The sequence below is a fragment of the Tachysurus vachellii genome, chromosome 19 (genome assembly GCF_030014155.1).
Source record: "Tachysurus vachellii isolate PV-2020 chromosome 19, HZAU_Pvac_v1, whole genome shotgun sequence".
Classification (NCBI taxonomy): domain Eukaryota; kingdom Metazoa; phylum Chordata; class Actinopteri; order Siluriformes; family Bagridae; genus Tachysurus; species Tachysurus vachellii.
Window position 1 is genome coordinate 6,096,618 of NC_083478.1, and position 25,116 is coordinate 6,121,733.

The window sequence follows — 25,116 nt, forward strand, 5'->3', positions numbered from 1 at the left end:
GATGGTTTAACTACAGTATCAGTTCTGTCCATACAGCAGTATGTCAGTTATATTAGACTACATTAGACGTTTATATTTAACTACTATTATTTCTCTTTTATATAAATAGCACATTACTCTCTTTTTATTATTATTTTTGTTTACCGTGTCTTTCTGTTATGGCACATCGTGTTATATTTGACAGCGAGAAAAGTTAGCTTTTAGAAAATCTACATGCACAAGACTTGATTTTTCTGAAGCTATCACATTGATAGTCATATCGATAAACCATATTTCTTGTTTTTTCTTTTAGTGTTTTGTTTATATTATACACACTAAGTCGTCTCACTTCTTCTATGAGACAACGTTACAGCCTACAACATTTCAGGCTAACATGTTCCCCTGCACTCACCGTCTATATGCTTTGTCGAAACCGATGATGTCAATAATAAGCAGCTAAAAAGCACGCACGGGTTACTGTAGTTCCTCAGACCCGAGTACGAGTAGTGCTCACCTTCAAGTGAATTGTTCCAGTGCAAACGAACTCAACACCATCTTCTACAGGTGGTATCGGGTTCGGTACCGACGTGCGCTTCCTGGTCCACATGACCGTTTCCACATGGTCTGTTTTAGACTAAACTGCCAGTGTGAAGGCCTCCATAGTTATAGAGATATAGAGATAGTAAAAGAAAGAAATAGACTTGCTTACTGACAATATTGAATTTTTGTTAGGATTATTAATAAAATATTTATTTATTTATTTATTTTGCTTAGTGTCTCAGTCAAGTCGATCTCATTTTTTTTTTTAACCTAAATTTCTGTGTGAATCGAAGCCTAAATCCGATGTCAGCCGCAGTGCCCTCTAGCGCTTTTCCGGCACTGACACCGTCCTCCAGATGTCATCGCTTTTCTTTTGTCCCAGATAAATGAAATCCTTCGAACGAGCTCACAGCCTATCAAAACTATTACCACTCACCCAAATGATCCCATATGCACAAACTCACTGTGGTTTCCTCACACACACACACACATTCCCAGGAGCGCCTTCTGCTTTCGGTGCTGCCCCGACATGTTGCCATGGAGATGAAGGAAAATATTAACGCCAAGAAGGAAGATATGATGTTCCACAAGATCTACATACAGAAACACGACAACGTCAGGTAAACGTGTTTAACATTCAGCACACACCAGCATTGACACCTGTTTTATTCGAACGTTTATTCGAAGTCAAAGATAAAGAATACGAGAAGCCTTCGTGGTAACAGAGAGTTCTGTGACAGCTAACCATGAACCGGGAGGAATACGCTGTAGGTGATAGAGACGGCCGTGACTAATCACATTCTGCTTTTTAGTTTAATACAATGAGAGTAGGTTCAAGGTGGTTTTTTTATCCTTCTTAAAGCATTACACTACATCTTGGTTATGGGGATGTTGGAGTTTTGCCAGCTGAGGAGACAAAACTTAGATGCTTGAAACCTTAGAATAGCTCTTCACTCAGATAAAGCCTTAATATAGTAAGAGAACACATGCAACTATCAAATCACGAATGAAAATTAGCGATTTCTTTTTAAAGTTTAACGCCACTGAATGGAATTTTATTGGATTTTCGTTGTAGCCAAGATTGCATTCCGGTGCACTGCGTCTGATGTTGTCATTCCTGAACTCTGTCGGAGTTCCGCATGCTCTTTAAGCTTAGCCGCGGTCATAGTTCAAAGTTCTCCTATCTCCAACAGGACCTTGGATTTAACCTGGAATAATATTAGCCAGTGGAATGCTAATACGTAAAAGAGCGAAGCACAGAGAGAGGCAATACAAAACAGAAGCCGTTTACGGATAAGGAAAACATTCTTTCTGTCACGTATCACAGAGAAAGAACTAGTCATTCAAGTGCTTGAACATTATCAAAAGAACACAACAGTACAGCTGATACAGAACGTGATACCCTTCGTTACCGAACGCAGCCAAAAACCGCCGACTTGAAAAGGAAAAGGCCGTGTGATTGACATTGGAAATGACCAGACGCAGACATTTCCGCACTCATTCAGAACTCAGGCCATTCAGAGTTTTGCTACCTTTACTTTTTTCAAACAAAACCAAAGTTCAGTTCCGCACACATGCAGAACTCAGGCCAATTGCAGCTTTTGGGATTCTGAAGCTCGTGGCTAAAAAAGGGCACAAAAATAACTGTAAATCTCTGGGCTACAGGCGGGGCAGCTGAGGCTAAGGCTTAAATGCAGTGGAACTGTACCTTACAACCCAAAATGAACAATTTCACAGCGTTGCTTGTGATAGTAGATTACAGAAAGCTAAAAACCAAACAATAAAACATCCTAAATGACCACTGTGGAAGTTAAAGATAGCGTTAATGATGATTCAGAAGGAAGTCAAGAACTCAAGAAGAGTCAAACACAGAGCCAAAAGTGTAACCATGACCTCTACGAAGGAAAAAATAATCAAAACGTTAATAGCACTGCAGAGACACATGAAAGAACAAAGGCTGAAAGAATAAATAGCTCCTATCTAGACTATATTATCATTAACAGCACGACAAAAAAAAACACGAAACCTCACTCCCCAGCTTCTCTTCCATACTGAGATCAAGCTGCACTGTAGTAAAACGGATGATTAACTGACAGAGTAAACCAAGCAGTGTGCCGTGAGTTTGTTACGAACCTCAAGCACGCACTGCTTTAAGGTCCAGCGGTTGTTTTTGCGAGCAAAGAGCCATCCCACATAATTCACTCCAGCTCGAAGCATCTGTGTCACATTTGCTCAGGAAGAGTTCAATGCATGAAATTGGCCAATTTTCTTTTCAAGGGTGGGGAAACGGCTGTGGCGAATGGTTTAAAAATGTTCCCAGAGGCACGCTTGCCGAAGCGAACAGCGCCATCTGTTGCCTTGCGGTGCACTTTTCATTCTGTCTCCTGTAAATGGTTGTTGATGAGCACAATTCTCAGCGGTTATGAGCTCTTTAAGTAGGCCAGGCTGCCGCTGTTTCTCTGACTAGCCTCATTGATTGTGACCCATCTTTAATCTAAACCAAATGACGATCCTCCAACGTCGTCCATCACTTCATCCACCGAAGTCCCGATTAGACCCGTGTAGACGTTGACCTCCTTTCTTTTTGTCCTTTTTTTTTTTTTTTTTTTTTTTTTTTTTTCATTTATTTATTTTTTTTATGTTTTTTTTGTTGTTTTTTTCACAGCATCCTCTTTGCAGACATCGAAGGCTTCACGAGTTTGGCATCGCAGTGCACAGCGCAGGAGCTGGTGATGACACTTAATGAACTGTTTGCTCGTTTTGACAAATTAGCCTGGGTAAGCAAACACCATCGATCTCTTATTAAAGCCACAAGCTTTGGCTCAACTCTTAACACTGGCCAACCTGAGGGGTTGTATGATGATTAAATCTAGGATAATTACACATTCCCGATATCTCCTCAACGTGCCTTTTCCTCGGTTTGGTATCTCTAGTTATTACAGCCGCAGCAATTAAACTGCAATATGTGCGCTGTGTGGTTTCAATCGGAGACTGAATCAATAATAAAATGTTTGCTTAGGCGGAATTGTATTATTTTTCTGTTTGTTTACAGATGGAACGAGGTCACAATAAAAGTAATATCTCACCCGAAAAGAGCATTAGATACAGCGATTAGCAATGTTATTACAACAAGCCGAGCTGGGGTAAAGGAAATCACAGTCATCTTTATTTTTGTCTGAAGCTCTAGTTACTATGTCTAGTGTTTTTAAAAGATAAACTTCCGTACGTGGAAGTCAAGCTAGTTTGATTATAGTGTATCACCTTATCAGTGTGCATAAAGTACTTTTAAAAAGATAAACAAACAGGTTTGTACATGTTGGACATATTTGAGAAGCAACAAAGGCTTGACAAGCAACAGTTTGTTACAGGAGGTTGGATAGTGACCCAGATTTAGTGTTTGTAGCATTCATGTAAAAACTATTCTTCTATTCATGTACTGATTTGCATAAGATCTGTGTGTGTGTGTGTGTGTGTGTGTGTGTGTGTTAGGGGTTTTGTTTCTATGTCTTTGCGGGAACCAAATATATCCTCAGGGGTTAGGGATATTTGTTTTGACCTTGCTAGGACAACTGCTTTTTTTATGTTTCCAAATGGTTACTGAGGTCAAGGTGAAGGCTAGGGTTAAGTGTAAGCACAATATTAAGTAGCTACATTAATAAATATGTCAATGGAAGGTCCTCACAAGGATAAGGATAGTAAGTCATATGTGTGTGTGTCTTTTGTTTTGGCAGGAGAACCACTGTCTCAGGATAAAGATCCTGGGCGATTGTTACTACTGCGTGTCTGGCTTGCCTGAGCCGAGAGCAGATCACGCTCACTGCTGTGTCGAGATGGGCGTGGACATGATAGAGGCCATCTCGTGAGTCTGCATGTTTTCACAATCAGAATCGACTGCTCACATTGAACAAAGATGCTGTAAAAGCAAAAAAATCTGTAAAATAACAGCTACCGACGTGCTGCTTCCCAAGCCGATTCACGTCTAACTTCATGTAGAACAGGTGTTCTGCGTAATACAAACACAGTCGGCCCGTAGGTTTCAGTTCCAGCACCAAAATGCTGTTCTTTTTGAAGCTAGAAAGGTAACTTGAAGGGCACGTCCGTGATCGGCTAAACACCCGAGCATATATACTGTAATAAAAGCATAGCTCTAATTTTGTACGTTTGAAGGATTTGACTTTGAGCAGTAAATCATGTTGTTAAAGCCAGAATTAGTAATACATGACATGGTATACTGTTAAAGGAAAACAGTCATTGTTTAGGTGACTGATTCCTCTAATACAACAGCAATTTGCCCAGGATTACAGATTTTAATTAACATGTACTTTGTATCCAGTTTCAATTGTGGTACTTGTGGTTCTTGATCTTTCACAAAACAAGTTCACATTTACTCTGGTTACAGTATGTATAATGTGGCAGCTATGACATTATACATTTACAGCATTTGACAGACACTCTGACTACAGAGTTACATATGAATAGTGTCTTAATTATCCAGAGAGACTTACACATACCTAGTGACTTATCCAGAGAGACTTACACATACATAGTGTCTTACTTATACAGAGAGACTTACACATACCTAGTGACTTATCCAGAGAGACTTACACATACCTAGTGACTTATCCAGAGAGACTTACACATACCTAGTGACTTATACAGAGAGACCTACACATACATAGTGACTTATCCAGAGAGACTTACACATACATAGTGTCTTACTTATACAGAGAGACTTACACATACCTAGTGACTTATCCAGAGAGACTTACACATACATAGTGTCTTACTTATACAGAGAGACTTACACATACCTAGTGACTTATCCAGAGAGACTTACACATACCTAGTGACTTATACAGAGAGACTTACACATACCTAGTGACTTATCCAGAGAGACTTACACATACCTAGTGACTTATCCAGAGAGACTTACACATACCTAGTGACTTATCCAGAGAGACTTACACATACCTAGTGACTTATACAGAGAGACTTACACATACATAGTGTCTTACTTATCCAGAGGGACTTACACATACCTAGTGACTTATACAGAGAGACTTACACATACATAGTGTCTTACTTATCCAGAGACTTACAGTACACATACATAGTGTCTTACTTATCCAGAGAGACTTACACATACCTACTGACTTATCCAGAGAGACTTACACATACCTAGTGACTTATCCAGAGAGACTTACACATACATAGTGACTTATCCAGAGAGACTTACACATACATAGTGACTTATCCAGAGAGACTTACAGTACACATACATAGTGTCTTACTTATCCAGAGAGACTTACACATACCTAGTGACTTATCCAGAGAGACTTACACATACATAGTGACTTATCCAGAGAGACTTACACATACATAGTGACTTATCCAGAGAGACTTACAGTACACATACATAGTGTCTTACTTATCCAGAGAGACTTACACATACCTAGTGACTTATCCAGAGAGACTTACACATACATAGTGACTTATCCAGAGAGACTTACACATACCTAGTGACTTATCCAGAGAGACTTACACATACATAGTGACTTATCCAGAGAGACTTACACATACCTAGTGACTTATCCAGAGAGACTTACACATACATAGTGTCTTACTTATCCAGAGAGACTTACACATACATAGTGTCTTACGTATCCAGAGAGACTTACACATACATAGTGACTTATCCAGAGAGACTTACACATACCTAGTGACTTATCCAGAGAGACTTACACATACATAGTGACTTATCCAGAGAGACTTACACATACATAGTGACTTATCCAGAGAGACTTACACATACATAGTGACTTATCCAGAGAGACTTACACATACATAGTGACTTATCCAGAGAGACTTACACATACATAGTGTCTACCTTATAAAGAGGGACTTACATATACTGTACATAGTGTCTTACTTATCCAGAGAGATACTTAAATATACATAGTGTCTTACTTATCCAGAGAGACCTACACATATGTTCTTCAGACCTACATGCCATTTGTGTTGATTTCCCTCTAAAGAAACAATCCATAGAACTGTTTATGGTGCTAGATGGATTTATGGAGCTTTTTCCTGTGTGTGCAAATACTGTAAATTAAAAATTTCAGCTTTATAAACAATGTATGTTTTTATACAGTGTGTGTGTGTGTGTGTGTGTGTGTGTGTGTGTGAGCAGTTTGGTGAGAGAAATCACTGGGGTCAACGTGAACATGCGGGTGGGGATCCACAGCGGGCGTGTGCACTGTGGGGTTCTGGGACTGCGCAAGTGGCAGTTTGATGTCTGGTCCAATGACGTCACACTGGCCAACCAGATGGAGGCTGGAGGCAAAGCAGGGTGAGAGCAAGCACCACCCACCAAGACAACACAACACAACGCACACAGACACCAGGCGGTGCCGGGATTCATTTCTTAAAAACAGCATAACAAAAACGCTTAAATTCCTGTACATCCTTTATGTCATTTGTAATAAAGCTGTATGTCATGTTAATAAAACTTCCACAGACGTATCCACATCACTAAGGCTACGCTGCAGTATTTGAACGGAGACTACGAGGTGGAGCCAGGCTTCGGCGGAGAGAGGAACGCCTACCTCAAAGACAACAATATCGAAACCTTCCTGGTGCTCGGCTGCAGCCAGAAAAGGGTCAGTTACAACAGATATACAGTGTGGGGTTGAAAAGTCTGAGCCCAAGAAAATGCTCAATAACTTAGTTATGACGCCCGCATAGTATTGAAGCGTGTGTTCAAACGACACACTGTTGGATATGATCTAAAATGGATCAGACAATTTTCGCAGAAACTTGTGAAGTCTGTCCCAGCTCCAGTACTTCTACACAACCTTTCCCTCAAGTTGTTGTCAGTAAAATAATTTGTAATGAAATTCGTTGTATTAAATGATAAAAGAATCCAAAACAGATGCATTATCGCTAAAGCTCTCAGACGTTTGGACTCCACTGTAGATCTACATACTGTATACACTACGCAAGTTTGGAAGTAATGAAGTTTCTTTGTTCTTTGTGTGTAAATCATGTAGAAGGAAGAAAAAGCTATGATGGCTAAGCTGCAGCGTGCCAGAGCCAACTCATCTGATGGGTTAATGCCCCGCTGGGTTCCTGACAGATCCTTCTCCAGGACCAAAGACTCCAAAGTTTTCAGGCAGATGGTGAGCTGTACACAAAACACTAACGTACACTCAGTGTGTTCCTTCTGGTTTTGGAAGAAAATAACATCATCATAACTTCATCATGCATCAGCTTTGAGTCAGTTCCTGAATGTCGGGTTTCTTTTTAAGCTTTCAAACACTACGAATGTAACTATTTTTCGTAATGCATCATTTTACTCAAGTTTTATTAGGTTTAAAGATCCTTTCGCTTTCCCTACCTCTTCATCCCTCTTGTAGGCGTAAGCCGTAAGCACAGAACTTGGGTGAAGCAGATCGCATCTACGAACCAACGAAAGTTTTATTTCATCTCCACACTCAAAAATCTACTGTTCTATTTTATCTAGGTTTATGGTGTTCTCAACCTGTTGTTCAGGCTAAAGAGATTTTCAGGTCTACGTTAGTTTAGAAGAAAAAATCCTTTCATTACAGGAGAATGGGTCTGTAATGGTTGCTTTTCTTTTCATGCCGATTTTGTTCAAATCCTGCATGTCTATTGTTATCCTCCCAGGCCAGGTGTAGGTGTACGTTTTCATTCCCATTAAGCCGGAGCCAGGCTTGATTCCACCTGTTTAATCAGCGACATTGCTTTTCAATAGACTGTCAGGTGTGAATTCTGCTTGGATGTAATGAAAAACCTGCACCAGCACCGGCTCTGTCCGGATAAGATTGGACACCCCGGATTTAGATGAACATATGAATTCACAAGCTGTAGTCATTCGAGCCAGAAAACAAGTGGATTAAGTGTCATTTCTTAAAATGGTAAAAAAAAAAAATAATAATAATAACAGCAGATAATAAAGCGGTGTTTCTACTGGTTGTATACCCATCTGCACTGTTTGGACCTCTGCATGCTATTAGTATCTGACTCTGGACATTTCCTCACACAGAAATGTGTTTTGGATTGTAAATGTGGTCTTTAATACTACTAACACGTATACCAAATAGAGCTGTAACACAATACGGATTTGAATCTGAATCAATGCTTCAAATATAAGTATTCATATTCTGATTTAAACCCAGACTGGGCGTGGCCTAAACAGGAACTGGTTTCTGTACCTCACCAGTAGAGTCCATAATTTAATTTTTACTTTTATTTGTAAAGTGTTGTTAATAATGGATATTAAAATTATCACTAAGGGGGCACGGTGGCTTAGTGGTTAGCACGTTCGCCTCACACCTCCAGGGTCGGGGTTCGATTCCCGCCTCCACCTTGTGTGTGTGGAGTTTGCATGTTCTCCCCGTGCCTTGGGGGTTTCCTCCGGGTGCTCCGGTTTCCTCCCCCGGTCCAAAGACATGCATGGTAGGTTGATTGGCATCTCTGGAAAATTGTCCGTAGTGTGTGATTGCGTGAGTGAATGAGAGTGTGTGTGTGCCCTGTGATGGGTTGGCACTCCGTCCAGGGTGTATCCTGCCTTGATGCCCAATGACGCCTGAGATAGGCACAGGCTCCCCGTGACCCGAGGTAGTTCGGATAAGTGGTAGAAGATGAATGAATGAATGAAAATTATCACTAGAAATCTGGATGCAGCATTTAAACGTAAATGAATCATTTTTTTCCTAGATGCGTCCGAGTCACACGGTCACCATCTAAACTATTTACAAAAATATAAATATACTAGGAGCCTTTGCATATGGGCCACAAGCTTCATATCTGACCACTTGATCGTGTCGAGAAAAAAAAAAAAACAACAAATTGTGCACTGCCTGTTTATGGTCTGTATTTGTCTTATACACTCTTCATGTGTATTCTGCCTTATACACTCTTTATACAGTCTTCGGTTTCATCTCTTATATAAAAGAACATTCCTAGCTTTGATACTCAGGTGTGATATAGAGTAATAGCATGAAACCATGAGCGTTAAACACCGGATCCTGCTCAGAGCTGCCGCTCTGGGAGATGAATCAAATGAATCAAAATTGCCTCATAAATCTTACCATCGCTATCTGTTTCTTGTTACTTAAAGCTGTAGGCTGGTCAGATAGACTGAGTGTGTTTTTGTCTTTCACTTTGTTTGCACTGGTCACTAACTAATCCCTGTGTCCTGCTCATCCCCAGGGCATTGATGAAGCCTCAAGCAAAGACAAGTGAGTACTGCTGTTTTTCTTAGTGCTCCTGCTTGTAGGCAGTGGCTTAGATTTCTGAACTGTCACTGTAGCCTCAGCGCTGAGCCTGCGTGATATGAACATGCCCATGAAGGCTTATTTCCAATAAAGCTTTCCTTTGTGTCGCTTATTGAAATACCAAGCTGACTGCTATAAATAGTTAAACAGCTTTAGGACAGTGATTTTAACCACACTGTGACATTCCTGTCATGCAGAGCGGGATCATTACTTGATCCCTCCCCACTGCTGAAGCATATTTGACAGCTCGGTCTAAATGAAACGCGTGTGCTCTACTTTGTAGCCGAAGTGCTCAGGAGGCCCTGAACCCTGAGGATGAGGTAGACGAGTTTTTGGGACGTGCCATCGACGCTCGCAGCATCGATCAGCTACGCAAGGATCACGTCAAAAAGTTCCTGCTCAGGTTTCAGACACCGATGCTAGAAAAAAAGGTTCATAAGCAGTCCAAAAATCTGCATGTATACGACTGAGAAGATTCGCCCAATTGCGAAAGGCTAACATGTTACCTTTGTCTCCGCAGTACTCTAAGAAGGTGGACGACCGATTCGGGGGTTATGTGGCCTGTACCCTGGTGGTGTTTTGCTTCATCTGCTTTATTCAGATCACTGTTTTTCCACAGTATGTAGTTTCAGTACTATACTACATATACTGAACATTTCAGATATATACATTATGTGTTTCATATATAGTACAGTGCCGTGTGTATATAAGTATTCTCCATTCCCTTTCTCTTAACCTTTCACACAGGAAAAGGTGGATTACATTTACAGCAGACACCTTTAACCAGAGCAACTCGATTTATTTAATTTTTTTCTCAACCATTGAGCTCAAACACAGGCAGACTCCTACTGATTGAAACTATAATATATATTCTTGAAATATTATTCCAATCCACTATATACTTAAAGGATATGTATACAGATGAAGGGGGTGAATACTTATGCACTCACACAAGCTTTGTGTTGTATATGTTATTGTTATATACAGTATTTTCACCCACATTTATATTATATAATGTAATGTAATATAATGTAATACTGTATACATTTATGATTGGGGGGAAATGGGGGGCATGTAGGGGTTGTATATATATATATTTATGATATAATTCCATTTAAGGATTTCCCTTCTGGGAGGGTGTAAACTTATGCACAGCAGGAACTGTGAGCTTTAATTTTCAAGACCTGGAGTGTAAGACAGTGTTTATATTTTCCTCTCTTTGTTTTCTGCAGCACGACACTTATGCTTGGCATCTTCATCAGTATCTTTATAATCCTTGCCAACATCCTCTTCGTATGTGCCATCTACTCCTGTATTAAGGTCAGAACAGTCTCTCAGTCACGGTCTCACTGGTTTTATTTGTATAAACATATTATTCATAATTATTCCCCCTCCAATGGCATATATTTTATTACTCTCTGTATTTTTTTTTTTAATTTTAGCTCTTCCCCGTGGTCTTGCAAACAGTGTCAAAGAAGATAGTCGAGTCTCGCACTAACAGCACGCTAGTAGGAATCTTCACCATCCTGCTCCTGTACCTCTCAGCGTTTGCCAACATGGTAAGCCACCTTCGGTCAGAAGCAAGCACAGCGATCTGTTAGTCAAAGTCAGATGAGGTTCTTGTGTTCTGTATTATTTCTTTTTCTCTTTTCCGGTATGTTACGCCATGTGGCCACTTTAATAGGAACACATATCCCTATCCCGAGCCATCCATCTGTTCATTCAGCCAATCATGTTGCAGCAGCACAGTACATGAAATCACACAGATACACTACATTATACGTCAGAATAGATGTATACACGGTATATATAATAATGTGACATGGTTGTTTGTGCCAGACCTGAAGGTTTGTGTTTGTGGCTGGTTTCAGAAGCAGAAACAGAAAGTCAACTGAGATTTTCATACACAACAGTTTTCAGTCTCTTGAGTTTACACAGAATGGTCCAAAGAACAAAAGACATTAAAGGATTGGTGGTTTTTCAGGCAGAATAGTCTTGATGAGCATGCGCATAGATTTTATATTTTCAATCAGTTGTATTTTTTAATCAAAATGTTTAACTTCTCATCTTTTTTTTTCTTTCATCCTTCCTTCCCTTTCTTTATTATTTCCCTCTCATTGGATTGGTGTTAAAAGCAGAACTTGTAACTTTATATACACCGCAAACAAAATCCTTACAATCCAGGGGGCATTGGGGTTCCGTTTTGTTTACAGTGCACAGAAAACTGTGAGGGAAAGAACCTTGACGAGACGGAGGTCGATGGCGGAGAATCTTGCTCGTAGCTTAAAGGTGTCCACAGAGGACTGCTGTCCATTAGCGTGATTGGTTAAACCTTTCACGTTACTTTCGTCTTGTCGAGTTTCATAATAAAAATTGGTCTGCAATTCTAAAGATATTCGTCTATGTAAATAAATAAATAAATAAATAAACAAACAAACAAACAAACAAACAAATAAATAAATAAAACAGCCGAGATAACGCCCGCCCGGCAAATGACCCCCACAATCAGTCCTGAATACAGAGATCAATTCTGGACTACATCCATGTTTGATACAGCTTTAATCAGAAGCACTGAACTCTCTCTACACACAGACTCTGTTACAGTTAGCATTCAAGGACTCCTTCATTTCTGGTGCACAGAATTCCTCACGAGGCCTGGGCTAACAGCAGATTAGAGATTATGTATTTGTTCAGTTTGTATTAAGCATTTGTTGTTGTTGTTTGTTTCATTTCATATACCATAGTGTTTTAAGTCACCTCACACTTTTCATTTGTGGTTTCAGTGATTATTGAGATATTGAGTTAAAATCTATTGCTGGAAGTTTAAAGGTTAACTTTGTTCTGAGAAAAGGTCATTAGTTGTTTCAAACCTGCACTGGAATTTTCCGGAGTGGTGCAAAGCACCGAGTCATCAGCAGGTTGTGAGTATGAATGTCTCAGCAGCTTGTTTAAAATGACGCTGTCCAGTCAGAAGTTACATTTGTTCTGAACATTTGTATCCTAATGTTGGGTTTCTTTTGTATTTATGTTCTAATTTATTTTGTGTTTACGTATAAGTACATCGCATTGCAATTGTCAGCAACACGTGGATAAAAACAGACCCAAATGTAGGATAGCTAAAATAAACTGTGTTTATTAAATAATAAAAAAAACGAAACAGGAACGCAGACTAGAGACAAAACGACAAAGGAAGACAAACGACGACATCAGACAACATCAAGGATTCCACGCTGCCATAGGCAACGTGGCACGGGTAAACAGACATAACAATTAAACACACGAGGAACAGGTGTGGAGAGGCGGGGCGGAAGAGACCAGGGCGGGGCAGACACGTGACACAGAACATAAACAGAAGCATGTGGCCAAAGTCCAGGCTGAGTACTGACAACAATTGACAAAATGATTTGTATGAGTCAATTTTTTGCCAATTTGACTCCAAGTGTTTGGAGTCAGAACAAATGAATGATCAGTCATTATCTGGAGATCAATGTGGGTTCAGATCAATCACAGTGACACGAAACACTTGTGTATGTGGAAGAGGGCAGATAGCGCTTGCCTCTGAATGTGTTACGACACCCCACGATGTTGCACGAGCACCAATACGCAACGATGCATTCGGCTGGCTTCGCATGCTTCAAAGAACACGCAGTATAGCCTTCGCCCCAGTGGCTGATGACTGATGGGTGGAACTGGCCATCAATAATATAAAAATATCAATCACTACACATCAGGTATTCACTCTGTGAGGAAGATATATGGAACTGTAGGGTTGGCCCAGGCGAGGAGCATGATGGGAAAATAACAACAAGCATTTTGGTCATTTAAATTGATTGTACCAGACCAGACATTCTTTGCACATGTTGTGTCAAAGCCCTTAATTTTAACGTACAAGTAATCTGGAAAGTTAAAAAAACAAACAAACAAAAAAAAAAACGTGAGGATGTGGCAGTCTAGTGCTCATTAGGGATAGATGTTATAGATATATAGTCACTTAATTTTAATCTTAAAAAAACAATAGCCAAATAAGCACTGAAATGTAAACTTCCTGCATTTACTCATGACAAATCTAGAACATCCTAATGTTTTTAGCACTAATCTGACTCATCAACAGTAACAGTGATATCAGAGGTGTTTGAAGGTTCAAGTGATTAAATCTCTGAGTTGTTGATCAGAGGAACAAGGTTCAAGCCCCAGCACTGACAAGCTGCCACTGTTGGGCCCTTGAGCAAGGCCCTTAACCCTCCCTGCTCCAGGAGCACTGTATCATGGCTGAACCTGCACTTCGACACCATAATCCTAAAGTTAGGATATCTGAAGAAAGAATTTCACTGTGCTGTAATGTATATGTGACAAAAATAAAGGCTTCTATTCTTTCTGTTGGTTTGTCTGTCGTCAGTTTACATGTGAGAAAGAGGACCTGATCCAGTGTGTAGCACAGGACCGGAACATCAGCGATAGCACCGTGACACTGTGTTTCCTGCACAACCTGACCCACACAGCAGACGACACTCTCACACTCTGCAACAACCACAAAGTACCGTGTCCTTTCCCTGAGGTCAGTGTGAGGTGGCACGTGACTAGCAGCATGCTTTCCTGAGTCTTGCAATCATATCCACATACTGATTCTGTGTTTGTGTGTTTGTGCATGTTGGTGTGTATCTGACATGCCTGTTGTGTGTCCTGTCCAGTATTTCACCTACAGTGTGCTGCTGACTCTGCTGGCCTGCTCTGTCTTTCTGCACATCAGCAGTATAGGCAAGCTGGCATTAATGCTGCTCATTCAGCTCAGCTTCCTGCTGCTGGTCGAGTGGCCTCTCGTGGTGCTGTTCGATAACGCCGACCTGCTGGTGTCCGCCAACGCACTGTGAGTTCAGCTCATCACACACGCTCATAGCGTAGAGAAAACGAACAATCCGACTAGAGACACATCAGGCAAAGCATTTGTATGAGTAGGAGGAGAAAATAAGGACAAGTCCCATAAGCCATATCCATGCTGTCGATGCAGCACTAATTCAGTCATTAGGATCTAATCTGGAATTAAATTCCTACAATCTATAACTTAGTAACGATCACGAGCTAAACTACTCTGTGGTATTAATAGAGAACGACAGCTTCTTTCATCGCTACGCTAATCCAAAGTCCTTTTATTTGACCTTATATATCATTCGAAACACTTTTACTTCCTTTTGCAAGACCTTCAGATGACTTTCCGCTTTAGTACTTAGTCAAATGTGTGTGTGTGTGTGTGCATGCGTGTGTGTGTGTGTACTTTGTGGGTCATGCAGGTCACTAATGAGAATGTTTCTATTTTTGCACACAGGTCTGGTTTCAATAAAACAGAGTCTTGGTAAGTTCATAACACAGATGCTGATTTTGTGCCCTTGTGATATCTGGTTCAAAGTCTGACTGAGTGGTGGACTGAGACCAGATCGCTTCAGATCTGGGTCTAGATATTTTTCTTATTAGAACGTGTGTTGTCTTAAAACATTTCTTGAAGATTTACTTAATAAAATTGAATACAGGATGCTGCAAAATCTTTTGACTGCCAGCGTCAAACTTTATATAAAAATTAAATCCGACTCAGACGATTACAAATACTGTTGTTATTGAGAGAAAATACCTGAATAAATAAAGTTTTAATCTATCTAGCAGAACACTGTATGTCTATAATACCAATTAAAACTAGCTGATACCAAGTATTTCATGCCAAGATCCTGTTATTTATTTATTTATTTATTTTGCACCCTACTCGTGTCCCTAAGTGTAAGAAGACTTAACTAATGTAAACCCTGATTGATCGACTATTCCAAATTTTATTCAACCACTATAAAAGCCGGTTGTTTCATATTAATGGCTTTAATTTAAGGAATATAATTCATGGAAAAAAATAACGGAAGCTTACAAAAAAATCCAGTACTGTATATATTTATGTCAAGCCTCGGTCTCTTCACCTTTTCTGTAATTCACTTCCAGATTTTGTTCTTTTCAGTGTGTTTTACACTAAAAATTGTAAAAAAAAAAAAAAAAAATTATACAGTATATTTCATTGGGGTGAAAGGCAACAGTGACTTTGTGGTGTTTGTGGTTAGCATGTTTGCGTCACATCTCCAGGGTTGTAGCATTGATTCCCTAATCCACCGTGTGTGTAAAGAGTTTGCATGCTTTCCTTGTGCTTTAGGGGTTTCCTCCCTGGTCCAAAAACATATTGTAGGCTGATTGTCATCTCTAAATTGTCAGTAGTGTGTGAGTGTGTGCGCGAGGGGGGTACAAACTTTTGAACTGATGTTCAAAAGATCATTTTATTATTATATGTCGATAATAAATAAAGATGGTAAATAAATTAAATATATTGGTATATGGTATATTTGGGATATTATTATTATTATTATTATTATTATTATTATTATTATTATCATTATTATTATTGTATTATTATTATTATTATTGTTGTATTATTATTTTATTATTATTATTATTATTATTATTATTATTATTATTATTATTAAATTCTTGTCCCTGCAGCTCTGAGCCGCACTCAAGCAAGGTGCCGCTAAAGATGATGACGCCAGTAATCCTCACCGTATTTGTGCTGGCGCTGTATCTGCATGCACAGCAGGTCGAATCCACCGCACGCCTCGACTTCCTGTGGAAACTGCAGGTGCATCTCCCCATGCTCATACCACTGAGAATTAGCCTTCACTAAAAAGTCTGAAATTGCCAGTTGATTACACAACAGTGCCTGACACTTCCCTTACGTTTGTGTCCGTGACTCATTTTTGTCACCGAGATACCCAATGACACATGAAAGAGTAAGATCAGTAAACGTTGTAGTCGTATGAGGATGTAGTGATGTAGACATACAGTAGTGATGTAATCGTCATGTCGTTCTTTAAAAACCTTTTTCGTTCCTCAGCAGACGTGTTAAGAGGAGAACTTGCCGTATCGGTGTTTTCACGAATACAGCGTTCCTTCTGACTCGAAGCATAGTGTGTTCTTATCCTCTCGGTGTGGTTTGTTTAGGCAGGTGAGAACACAGCATTCCCACTAGAGTGTGACTGCTCCAAGAGCATCTGAGAAAGGTGTCCTTGGTCCACTTCCAAGCAAACTCTACTGCTGTTCATTTGCAGCAAGAAACAGATTCAGCTCTGAGTTAAAACGGCTTTAGGAAGCGAAGGCGAACACAGCGTGTGTTTTGGGATGTAGTTTTTGATTTTCGACACAAGCTGTTTATCGTTCCTCTCTATTACACTGTTGTCTATAAAGACCTCTAATACGCCTTTTCTACATGCAGATATTTTTGTCTCTATTTACCTCAACAATTGTTCAGTTTTCTGTTCTACTCTTAGTTACAAACCAAATTTCATGTATTTGTTACTGTTGTGAACGAAGACAAAGGACAAAGCTGTAGAACTGCAGAAATGTGTTACGGATATTTAGAGCAGCAAAAAAAAAAAAAAAAGACCAGCAAATAAACACTGGCTTTGATGCCCAAGTTTATTACTACTAGTTATTTATATAATTACGTCATTAGAAATGTTGCGAAGCATTTATTTAATGCCATCTACACTGCTTCTGCATATATTTGGCAAATTTCGCTTGCTTTTTTTTCCCGCATTTCTGGCCTACATGAGTCAGTTCGTGTGATTACGTACATCAAACTAAACCAAACAAAAAAGCCGACAACTTGTGTTTTGTTTTCCTTTTATACAACCAAAAGAACTGGGTTTTTAATACTTGACCTAGTGACCTAGCACCAGGATGTGTTTTTGAAAAAGACTATAAAGCACATCTGTAAGTCGCTATGAAGTTGAAGTAATCGCCGAGCACACGGTGTAGCATACTGCCCTGGCAGCGTTTGTCATCTCTTACTTATTGCTTTTGTGGTCTGTCCGCAGGCTACAGAAGAGAAAGAGGAGATGGAGGAGCTGCAAGCCTACAACCGTCGTCTCCTTCATAACATCCTGCCGAAAGATGTGGCTGCCCACTTCCTGGCCCGAGAGCGCCGCAACGACGAGCTTTACTACCAGTCATGTGAGTGCGTGGCTGTGATGTTCGCCTCGATCAGTAACTTCTCCGAGTTCTACACGGAGCTGGAGGCCAATAACGAAGGCGTGGAGTGCTTGAGACTGCTCAACGAGATCATCGCTGACTTTGATGAGGTAAGAAAGCGAAAGTAGGACGCAGCAGTTAGCCACATTGACTCTAACTGGCATCATTTGACGGGCATTTAGGAGTCTTCTAGCTGTTACTATTAACTTTAATCCATGTACGTAAGTGATGGTTGTGATTTTAGTGATCTCAGTGACGGTAAAGTTATCCGTAATGTCCTCAGATCATCAGTGAAGATCAGTTCAAGCAGCTAGAGAAGATCAAAACGATAGGGAGCACGTATATGGCGGCATCGGGCCTGAACGACTCAACGTTCGACAGAGAGGGCCGTTCACACATCTTGGCACTAGCTGACTACGCTATGAGGCTACGGGAGCAGATGAAGTACATCAACGAACACTCGTTTAACAACTTCCAAATGAAGATTGGTCAGTAAAATCGTCGTCCCGGTTACACTTCGTGCCTTCTGCTTAGCATACAAAATACATTTTGCTATTTTTATCAGCACGGCTTCGCGTAAACGAGGGCTTTGACTTAGCAGAAAAACAACATTGACTGTATATGTGTGTTTTTTTACAGGGTTAAACATCGGGCCCGTTGTCGCTGGAGTGATCGGAGCTAGAAAGCCGCAGTACGACATCTGGGGAAACACGGTCAACGTGGCGAGTCGCATGGACAGTACGGGAGTACCTGATCGCATCCAGGTGCCAGCCCTATAATGACCTCTCTGTGCCCACATAATGTACCCAGACCACTTTATTAGGAATACCTGTACCCTTGTTCATATCATCTCATGTATCTGCATAAAATCTTGCAGATGCGGGTCAGGAGCTTCGGGTAATATTCACATGATCATGCATGAGAATATCCAGTTTCCAGCGTAATCAGAGAAATCTGAGCCTAAGTGGGAACAGTCTCACTGAAACCGGATCACTGAACATGGCATACCAAGCAAAGGAACAGCCGAAGTTTCAGTGAGACTGTACCTGCTGGTTTCCTCAGATCCCTGTTCTTGACTGACAGGAGAGGAACCCGACGTGGTCCTCTGCATTCGTAGATATTCCCCCTCAACCATGATGTGATTCTGTGATTCCTTTCTGCTCGTGATGGTTGTAAAAAGTGTTTCTTTGACTTCCAGTAGTCTTCCTATCAGCTCAGATCAGTCTGTGCATTCTCCTGTGACCACCGCCAGATGTTTTTTGTTTTTCGCACCATTCTGTGTAAACTCTTTACACTTCTGCGTGAGGAAAATCCCCAGAAGGTGATCAGTTTCTGAAATACTCACAACACAAACAACCATGACAAGTCAGTGAGATCACAGTTTTCCCCGTTCTGTTTGAGGTGAACATAAAAACCGAAGCCCTTTATCTGTATCTGCATGATTTGACGCATCGTGCTGCTGAAAAGGTGTTCCTATTACTGTAATCCGTCACATACACACATGCTTATACACACGTTTACGTATAAGCAGTAGCAGTAGTCATGGTAACCTTTATTTAACCAGGATTAGATCAGAGATTAAATCTCTTTTATAAGCAGACAGCATAGAAAAACCTCCAACATGACTCTAAGTCATTTACATGTGCCAGTGAAATTCAGCCAGTGAAGGGAGCACAGTAAATCTAAATACATTAATGAGGTACTAAAGATTTTTTCCCCTGCTCAGACTACACTAAACACCTCCATACACCATCAATCACTTATTTAAAAGGATTAAAGAATTGTTTCAATGGAAATACCAAAGCTGACAACCTTCACACATTTCATGTTATTTTTAAAGCCAATAAAATGGAAGATGAGCCAGATGCCAAATAATAATTTACATTTTTCACTGCTTTAAACTTTCTATTATTAACTGCCTCCTTCCGGGCAAACCCCGCCCCCTTCGCCAATCTCACGGTGTTTAGATTTTGACCAGTGCTCGTTTTTCTCCACTCAGTTTTCCCTCTCGAAATATCCGCCCCCCTAAAAAAAAAGGGCCTTTGGCTTAGCTAACATATGGCGAGTATATAGTTAATATCATTCATTCATTCACTCATTTTCTACCGCTTATCCGAACTACCTCGGGTCACGGGGAGCCTGTGCCTATCTCAGGCGTCATCGGGCATCAAGGCAGGATACACCCTGGACGGAGTGCCAACCCATCGCAGGGCACACACACACTCTCATTCACTCACACAATCACACACTACGGACAATTTTCCAGAGATGCCAATCAACCTACCATGCATGTCTTTGGACCGGGGGAGGAAACCGGAGTACCCGGAGGAAACCCCCGAGGCACGGGGAGAACATGCAAACTCCACACACACAAGGTGGAGGCGGGAATCGAACCCCCAACCCTGGAGGTGTGAGGCGAACGTGCTAACCACTAAGCCACCGTGCCCCCCTATAGTTAATATCAGTTAACTGTATTTATTAGAGATGCACTCAATTTTATTTCATCCAATTGAAATCATTGAACAAAAAAAAATTATTATACAATTTTAAAAAGAAAAAGAATAAATTTATTGGTGAAGGGCTGAAAAATTTTTATATGTTTAATGTTAAAGATAATTAGAAAGTCATTCGACATCAGCATTCTCTCCTCACACCGAATCGCATCGAAAAGTGAATTTATTTATTTATTTATTTTTGCTTTAAACCACTAAATTCCCAACGATAGTTAACACCACCGACACAGACTGCTGATGTGATGTGACCTTGAAACTCGCACATCTCATATTGTTTCATCAGTTGGTGGGAAATTCCCCTGGATTTGTAATGTGGATTTTATTCACACCTGTAATGTCATGACACTGACATGTCATACACATCCACTGCACTGGTGTACAACCACAAGTTCAGTCATATAGCTGTATTACTAAGAGACGATTCAAAATAAACAAATTCTCATAAATAATATGATGCTCATAAATTATAAATGCAGCCTGCACTGCTATCTGCTGCCCGTCAAGTGTAACTGCATCGATGTGGCATGAATTCAGATTAACGCTGCCTTCACATTCTAACGGAATGAACGTAAAATACCTGTTTCTGTCTAGGACGTTGCACTTAATAGGTCGTAATTCCAACTGGAATTACAATTTATGCTCAGTTTGTGTTTTATATGTATTATGCGAAATGTATTAGTACTAATAAACCTGGCATCATTCATGTTCTTTCCAGCAACAAATATATATACGATATACGATATACTCGTAATTATCACTTCAGAAGTAGGATCGTTCTGATAACACGTGAAAGACAACAAAATCCTCACACGCCTCATAATCTTTTGTTCTCTCAGGTGACCACTGATCTGTACCACGTGTTAGCCAGCAAAGGCTACCAGCTGGAGTGCCGTGGCCTCGTCAAAGTCAAGGGAAAAGGAGACATGACCACTTACTTTCTCAACAGCGGCCCTTCAAGCAGTTAACACTGACCACACGCCTCCAGTTGCACTGAAGCGAAGAGACGAAACTCTGAATAGAACGTCAGACGCACTTTTTTTTTTTTTTTTTTTTTTGCCAGTTTTGGAGTATAACCACTGAAGGGCTCGCAGCTGAGTCACGTAACGGAGGTGTTCAACACATGCACACACTGAGAACATGTTCTCATTCTTAGCTGCTCTCACAGACCGTCTGAACCGGTGAGCTGTCTAAGAGCCGTGGCCTTAGATGGAATTGAGAAGGATTGCATTTAAATTTTTTTTTTTTTTTTTTTTTTTTTTGGACCGATTTTTAAAGAAAAACTTTTAACGACAAAAAAAAAAAAAAGAAAAAAAAATGCACAAACACACACATATATGCAAGGATGATGTAAGAATGCAAATGACCAAAGAACACAAATGTTTGATATAGGAACACTACATATGTTTCATATGTCTGAACACTTGCCAGTTGACAGATTGACTGAATTTTTTTTTTTTTTTTTTTTTTTTTTAACGATTGTCAACACGACCACACATTTTTGTTCTCTGATGCAATTAAGACTCTTTCTTGCCATGTACAATGAAGGCTTCAGACACCAGAGAGGGATTTAAAATAACTTTTATTCATGGCTTATTGGTACATTTTTATAGTGTTTTTGGGGACTCTGGGAACCATGAAGTGAAGAAACTGTATGAAGGACAAACATTGACATTGGACATGGGAAATGTATTTTATTGTTTATGTTGTCGTAAGTTAAATACGTGTGGATGTGTGAGATAGAGCGAGCGAGCGTGAATCCATTGTCATCTTTAAAGGGCATAACTTGTCACTGTGAGATTTATATAATCTATGTGCAATTACTTTATTGCCAAATCGACTGCTCCCAGGCATGTCTGACTTTCATTATCAATATTTCTTTCTCTGTTCATTCCTCGTAAATGAGTTCATTTCCTTTGTTTTGTTCTTAAATTCCTTCCTTGTTTCTTTCTAAAAGAAATAGCTAGCCAAGATGTTGCCGCAGCGCTGTTTTTAACGCTTAACACACTCAATATATTTTGACCCTTTTGATTAAAACAAGGTTTCAGTCTACCGCAGGGGTGTCAAACTCATTTTAGGTCATTACACTAAATCCAGTGTCCAAAAAAAGTAAACAAAAACAAAACAAAACAAAAAAAAAACAAACAAAAAAAAACAATAATACATCAACTCCGCTTCGGTGTTTATTTGGTCTAATGTGCATCTATCTGTAAGGTACAAGTTGATTCAACATACACTATATGAAGTACAAAACAAATGAACACAACGCTGTTCATTACCAAGAGAAATCTGACAGATTAGGGTTTAATATACAATGTGTTGCATAAGTATTTACACCCTTCCACATTTAAACATGTTACAACCTGGAGCTGAAATGGATTATCTGCCTAATTGAATTTCCTCCAGAATCAATCATCTATCTATCTATCTATCTATCTATCTATCTATCTATCTATCTATCTATCTATCTATCTAATTAGGATTATTTGATTGTTTTAAATTTCACATTTTTTCTCAAATAAATCAGTAGTTGCACAATTTTTGTGAGTTCAAAATCCTGTTTTGCGAGATGGTTTCTACAAGACGGTTTGATCTTTAAACCTCGATTCTGGAAAAAAAAAAAAGTTTTGACACCCCTGATCTCCATCTGTGATAGTGTAAATCCACCAGTGTTTAAACGTGTTCGTCAAACGTACACCCTTTTCAAACAGAACTGTCTAAAGCTCTACAGAGTGTCACATACTGAAGCGATTACGTAACATTACATTGGAAGACACAGAAGTTAGGTTATCTTTGGACAGTGTTGCTATCAGGACAAAACATTCCCGCTTTACCATTATCACCCAGTAGCAATACACACAATCTGACACTGACATCAGGTATCAGTCTGACACTGTACTCATACTCATACTCGTAAATGTTATGTCAAACAAACCCAATGCTAACTTAATGCAGCATTTAAAAAAAAAAAAAAAAAGGAAAAAGGAAGTCCTTTGACAATTTAATGGCAACAATAAACTATCTGAACTCACTGGCTGTTCCTTGTTAGTTCTATGTTGTTTAAGTATCACAGGTCATATTTTACTGAAACATACTGAAATGTTTATTTTCCACTTTAACTCGGTGATAGTGTTGTTTGGTTTTGTTTTAAAAAAAAAAAAGTCTAAACGAATGAACAATAAAAAAATGTGTGTTCGGTAGCACTGATCTCTCAATTACTGCAACAGAAAAGTGTAGTAGTGTTATTAAATAAGGCTCCTCGTTGTAGTTATTAGTACAGAGATGAGAGGACAAACCTGCCATATGCCTTTGTAATAAATTGTATTATAAATAGAAATAGTGCTATTAAAAAGTAGCTCATGAGGCTTAATATTCTCTTTGTCATATTTACTATAGAAATGTATAACATGTATTTTTTTCCCCCCTCCTATATAGTTAAAATATTACTAAATGAATCCCACTATAAAAACTAAAGATGTTTATTTACTTTTATTTTTTCCCCGCTACATTGTATGGTATTCAATGTATTTATTCGTTCTTTCTCATTTTTTATATATGAGATCTGATATGATTTCTATACAGAACAAATGAATCGTTCATTCTTTCATTCATTCGTTTATTCATTCATTCGTTCATACTCATGAAGGACTATAATGGTCAGGGTTGAGGTGGATCAGGATCCTTTCACCAGTCTATTACATTTAACAGTAGGCAATAGTCCACCAATCAGCATGGTTTTGGAGGTTGGAGAAAACTTGAGAAAACCCTCAAAGACAAGTGGAGAGCATATGAAACATCACACAGTTAGTAACCTGAGAAACCAGGATTGAGCACCACCAAACCATGAGGCCAATGATGTAGAGGCTCAAACAATTAGGGCGCTGGGTTATTGACTGAAAGGTTGGGGGTTCAAGCCCTATGACCACCAAGATGCCACTGTTGGGCCCTTGAGCATGCCCTTTAACCCATTCTGCTCTAGGGGCACTGTATCATGGCTGACATGCTCTGACCCCAGCTTCCTAAGTTATGATACGCAAAGAAAAGAATTTCACTGTGCAGTCATGTATATGTGACAGACAAAGGATACTGCTTCTTATATCAAATATCTATAACACCATCTATACACCTTATTACATTACATTTACATTAATGGCAAAATGCCAATTCCACTAAGCTGCCACTGATGGGCCCCTGAGCAAGGGCCCATCAGTGGCAGCTTAGTGGAAATGGGATTCAAACACATGACCTTATCAGACCACAGGGTTTGACTTGAAAGAAAAGCTTGAGTGCTTGCTTTATTGTCATGGCTGAGTAGAATAAAAAGTTCTAATAGCTGAATACTGAAATCATTAGTATTAGACAGCAGCCTAGAGTTTATTTTTAGAAGATATTCTGCATAACCCGTTTCATCGGAATGCGTGGTTTTAAATGACTAGGAACGGGTTTGACTTGTCTCACAGTACGACAACGCCTAGGAAGAAACAGGCTTTGTATTTTATGACACTTGATGCTCACTAAGCAGTTTTTCCTTTTTCTTTTACATTGTATGTGCAATTGGTTTCAGCTATCAGCATTTCCATTACAAACGAACCAACTGTAAATAACTACAACTACATATTGTATTAACCACTTTACCATTTAGAAACTAGTTTATTGGTGTAAGGAATATAAATGCTCAGGGGTCTGTCCTCTCAATGACAATATAAAACGTATTTATCTGTAAGGTATAAACAGATCTA

At 39.6% G+C, this 25,116-nt stretch overlaps 1 protein-coding gene across 2 annotated transcripts in view; it reads left to right on the forward strand.

Annotated features, from left to right (window-relative positions):
• adcy6b (adenylate cyclase 6b) overlaps positions 1-23,747 on the forward strand; it is a 72,511-nt gene extending 48,764 nt beyond the window's left edge. For both annotated transcript variants that reach the window (XM_060893427.1, XM_060893428.1), the window contains exons 5-23: positions 1,018-1,139; positions 3,185-3,296; positions 4,251-4,378; positions 6,710-6,868; positions 7,037-7,178; positions 7,569-7,697; positions 9,754-9,782; positions 10,102-10,249; positions 10,339-10,436; positions 11,051-11,138; positions 11,261-11,377; positions 14,215-14,373; positions 14,507-14,682; positions 15,139-15,165; positions 16,341-16,476; positions 17,714-17,977; positions 18,151-18,355; positions 18,507-18,631; positions 21,217-23,747. In XM_060893427.1, coding sequence (XP_060749410.1) covers positions 1,018-1,139; positions 3,185-3,296; positions 4,251-4,378; positions 6,710-6,868; positions 7,037-7,178; positions 7,569-7,697; positions 9,754-9,782; positions 10,102-10,249; positions 10,339-10,436; positions 11,051-11,138; positions 11,261-11,377; positions 14,215-14,373; positions 14,507-14,682; positions 15,139-15,165; positions 16,341-16,476; positions 17,714-17,977; positions 18,151-18,355; positions 18,507-18,631; positions 21,217-21,345 — 2,493 coding nt within the window. In that variant the 3' untranslated portion in view covers positions 21,346-23,747. The remainder of the gene's footprint in view (positions 1-1,017; positions 1,140-3,184; positions 3,297-4,250; positions 4,379-6,709; positions 6,869-7,036; positions 7,179-7,568; positions 7,698-9,753; positions 9,783-10,101; positions 10,250-10,338; positions 10,437-11,050; positions 11,139-11,260; positions 11,378-14,214; positions 14,374-14,506; positions 14,683-15,138; positions 15,166-16,340; positions 16,477-17,713; positions 17,978-18,150; positions 18,356-18,506; positions 18,632-21,216) is intronic.
• Positions 23,748-25,116: the final 1,369 nt, after the last annotated feature.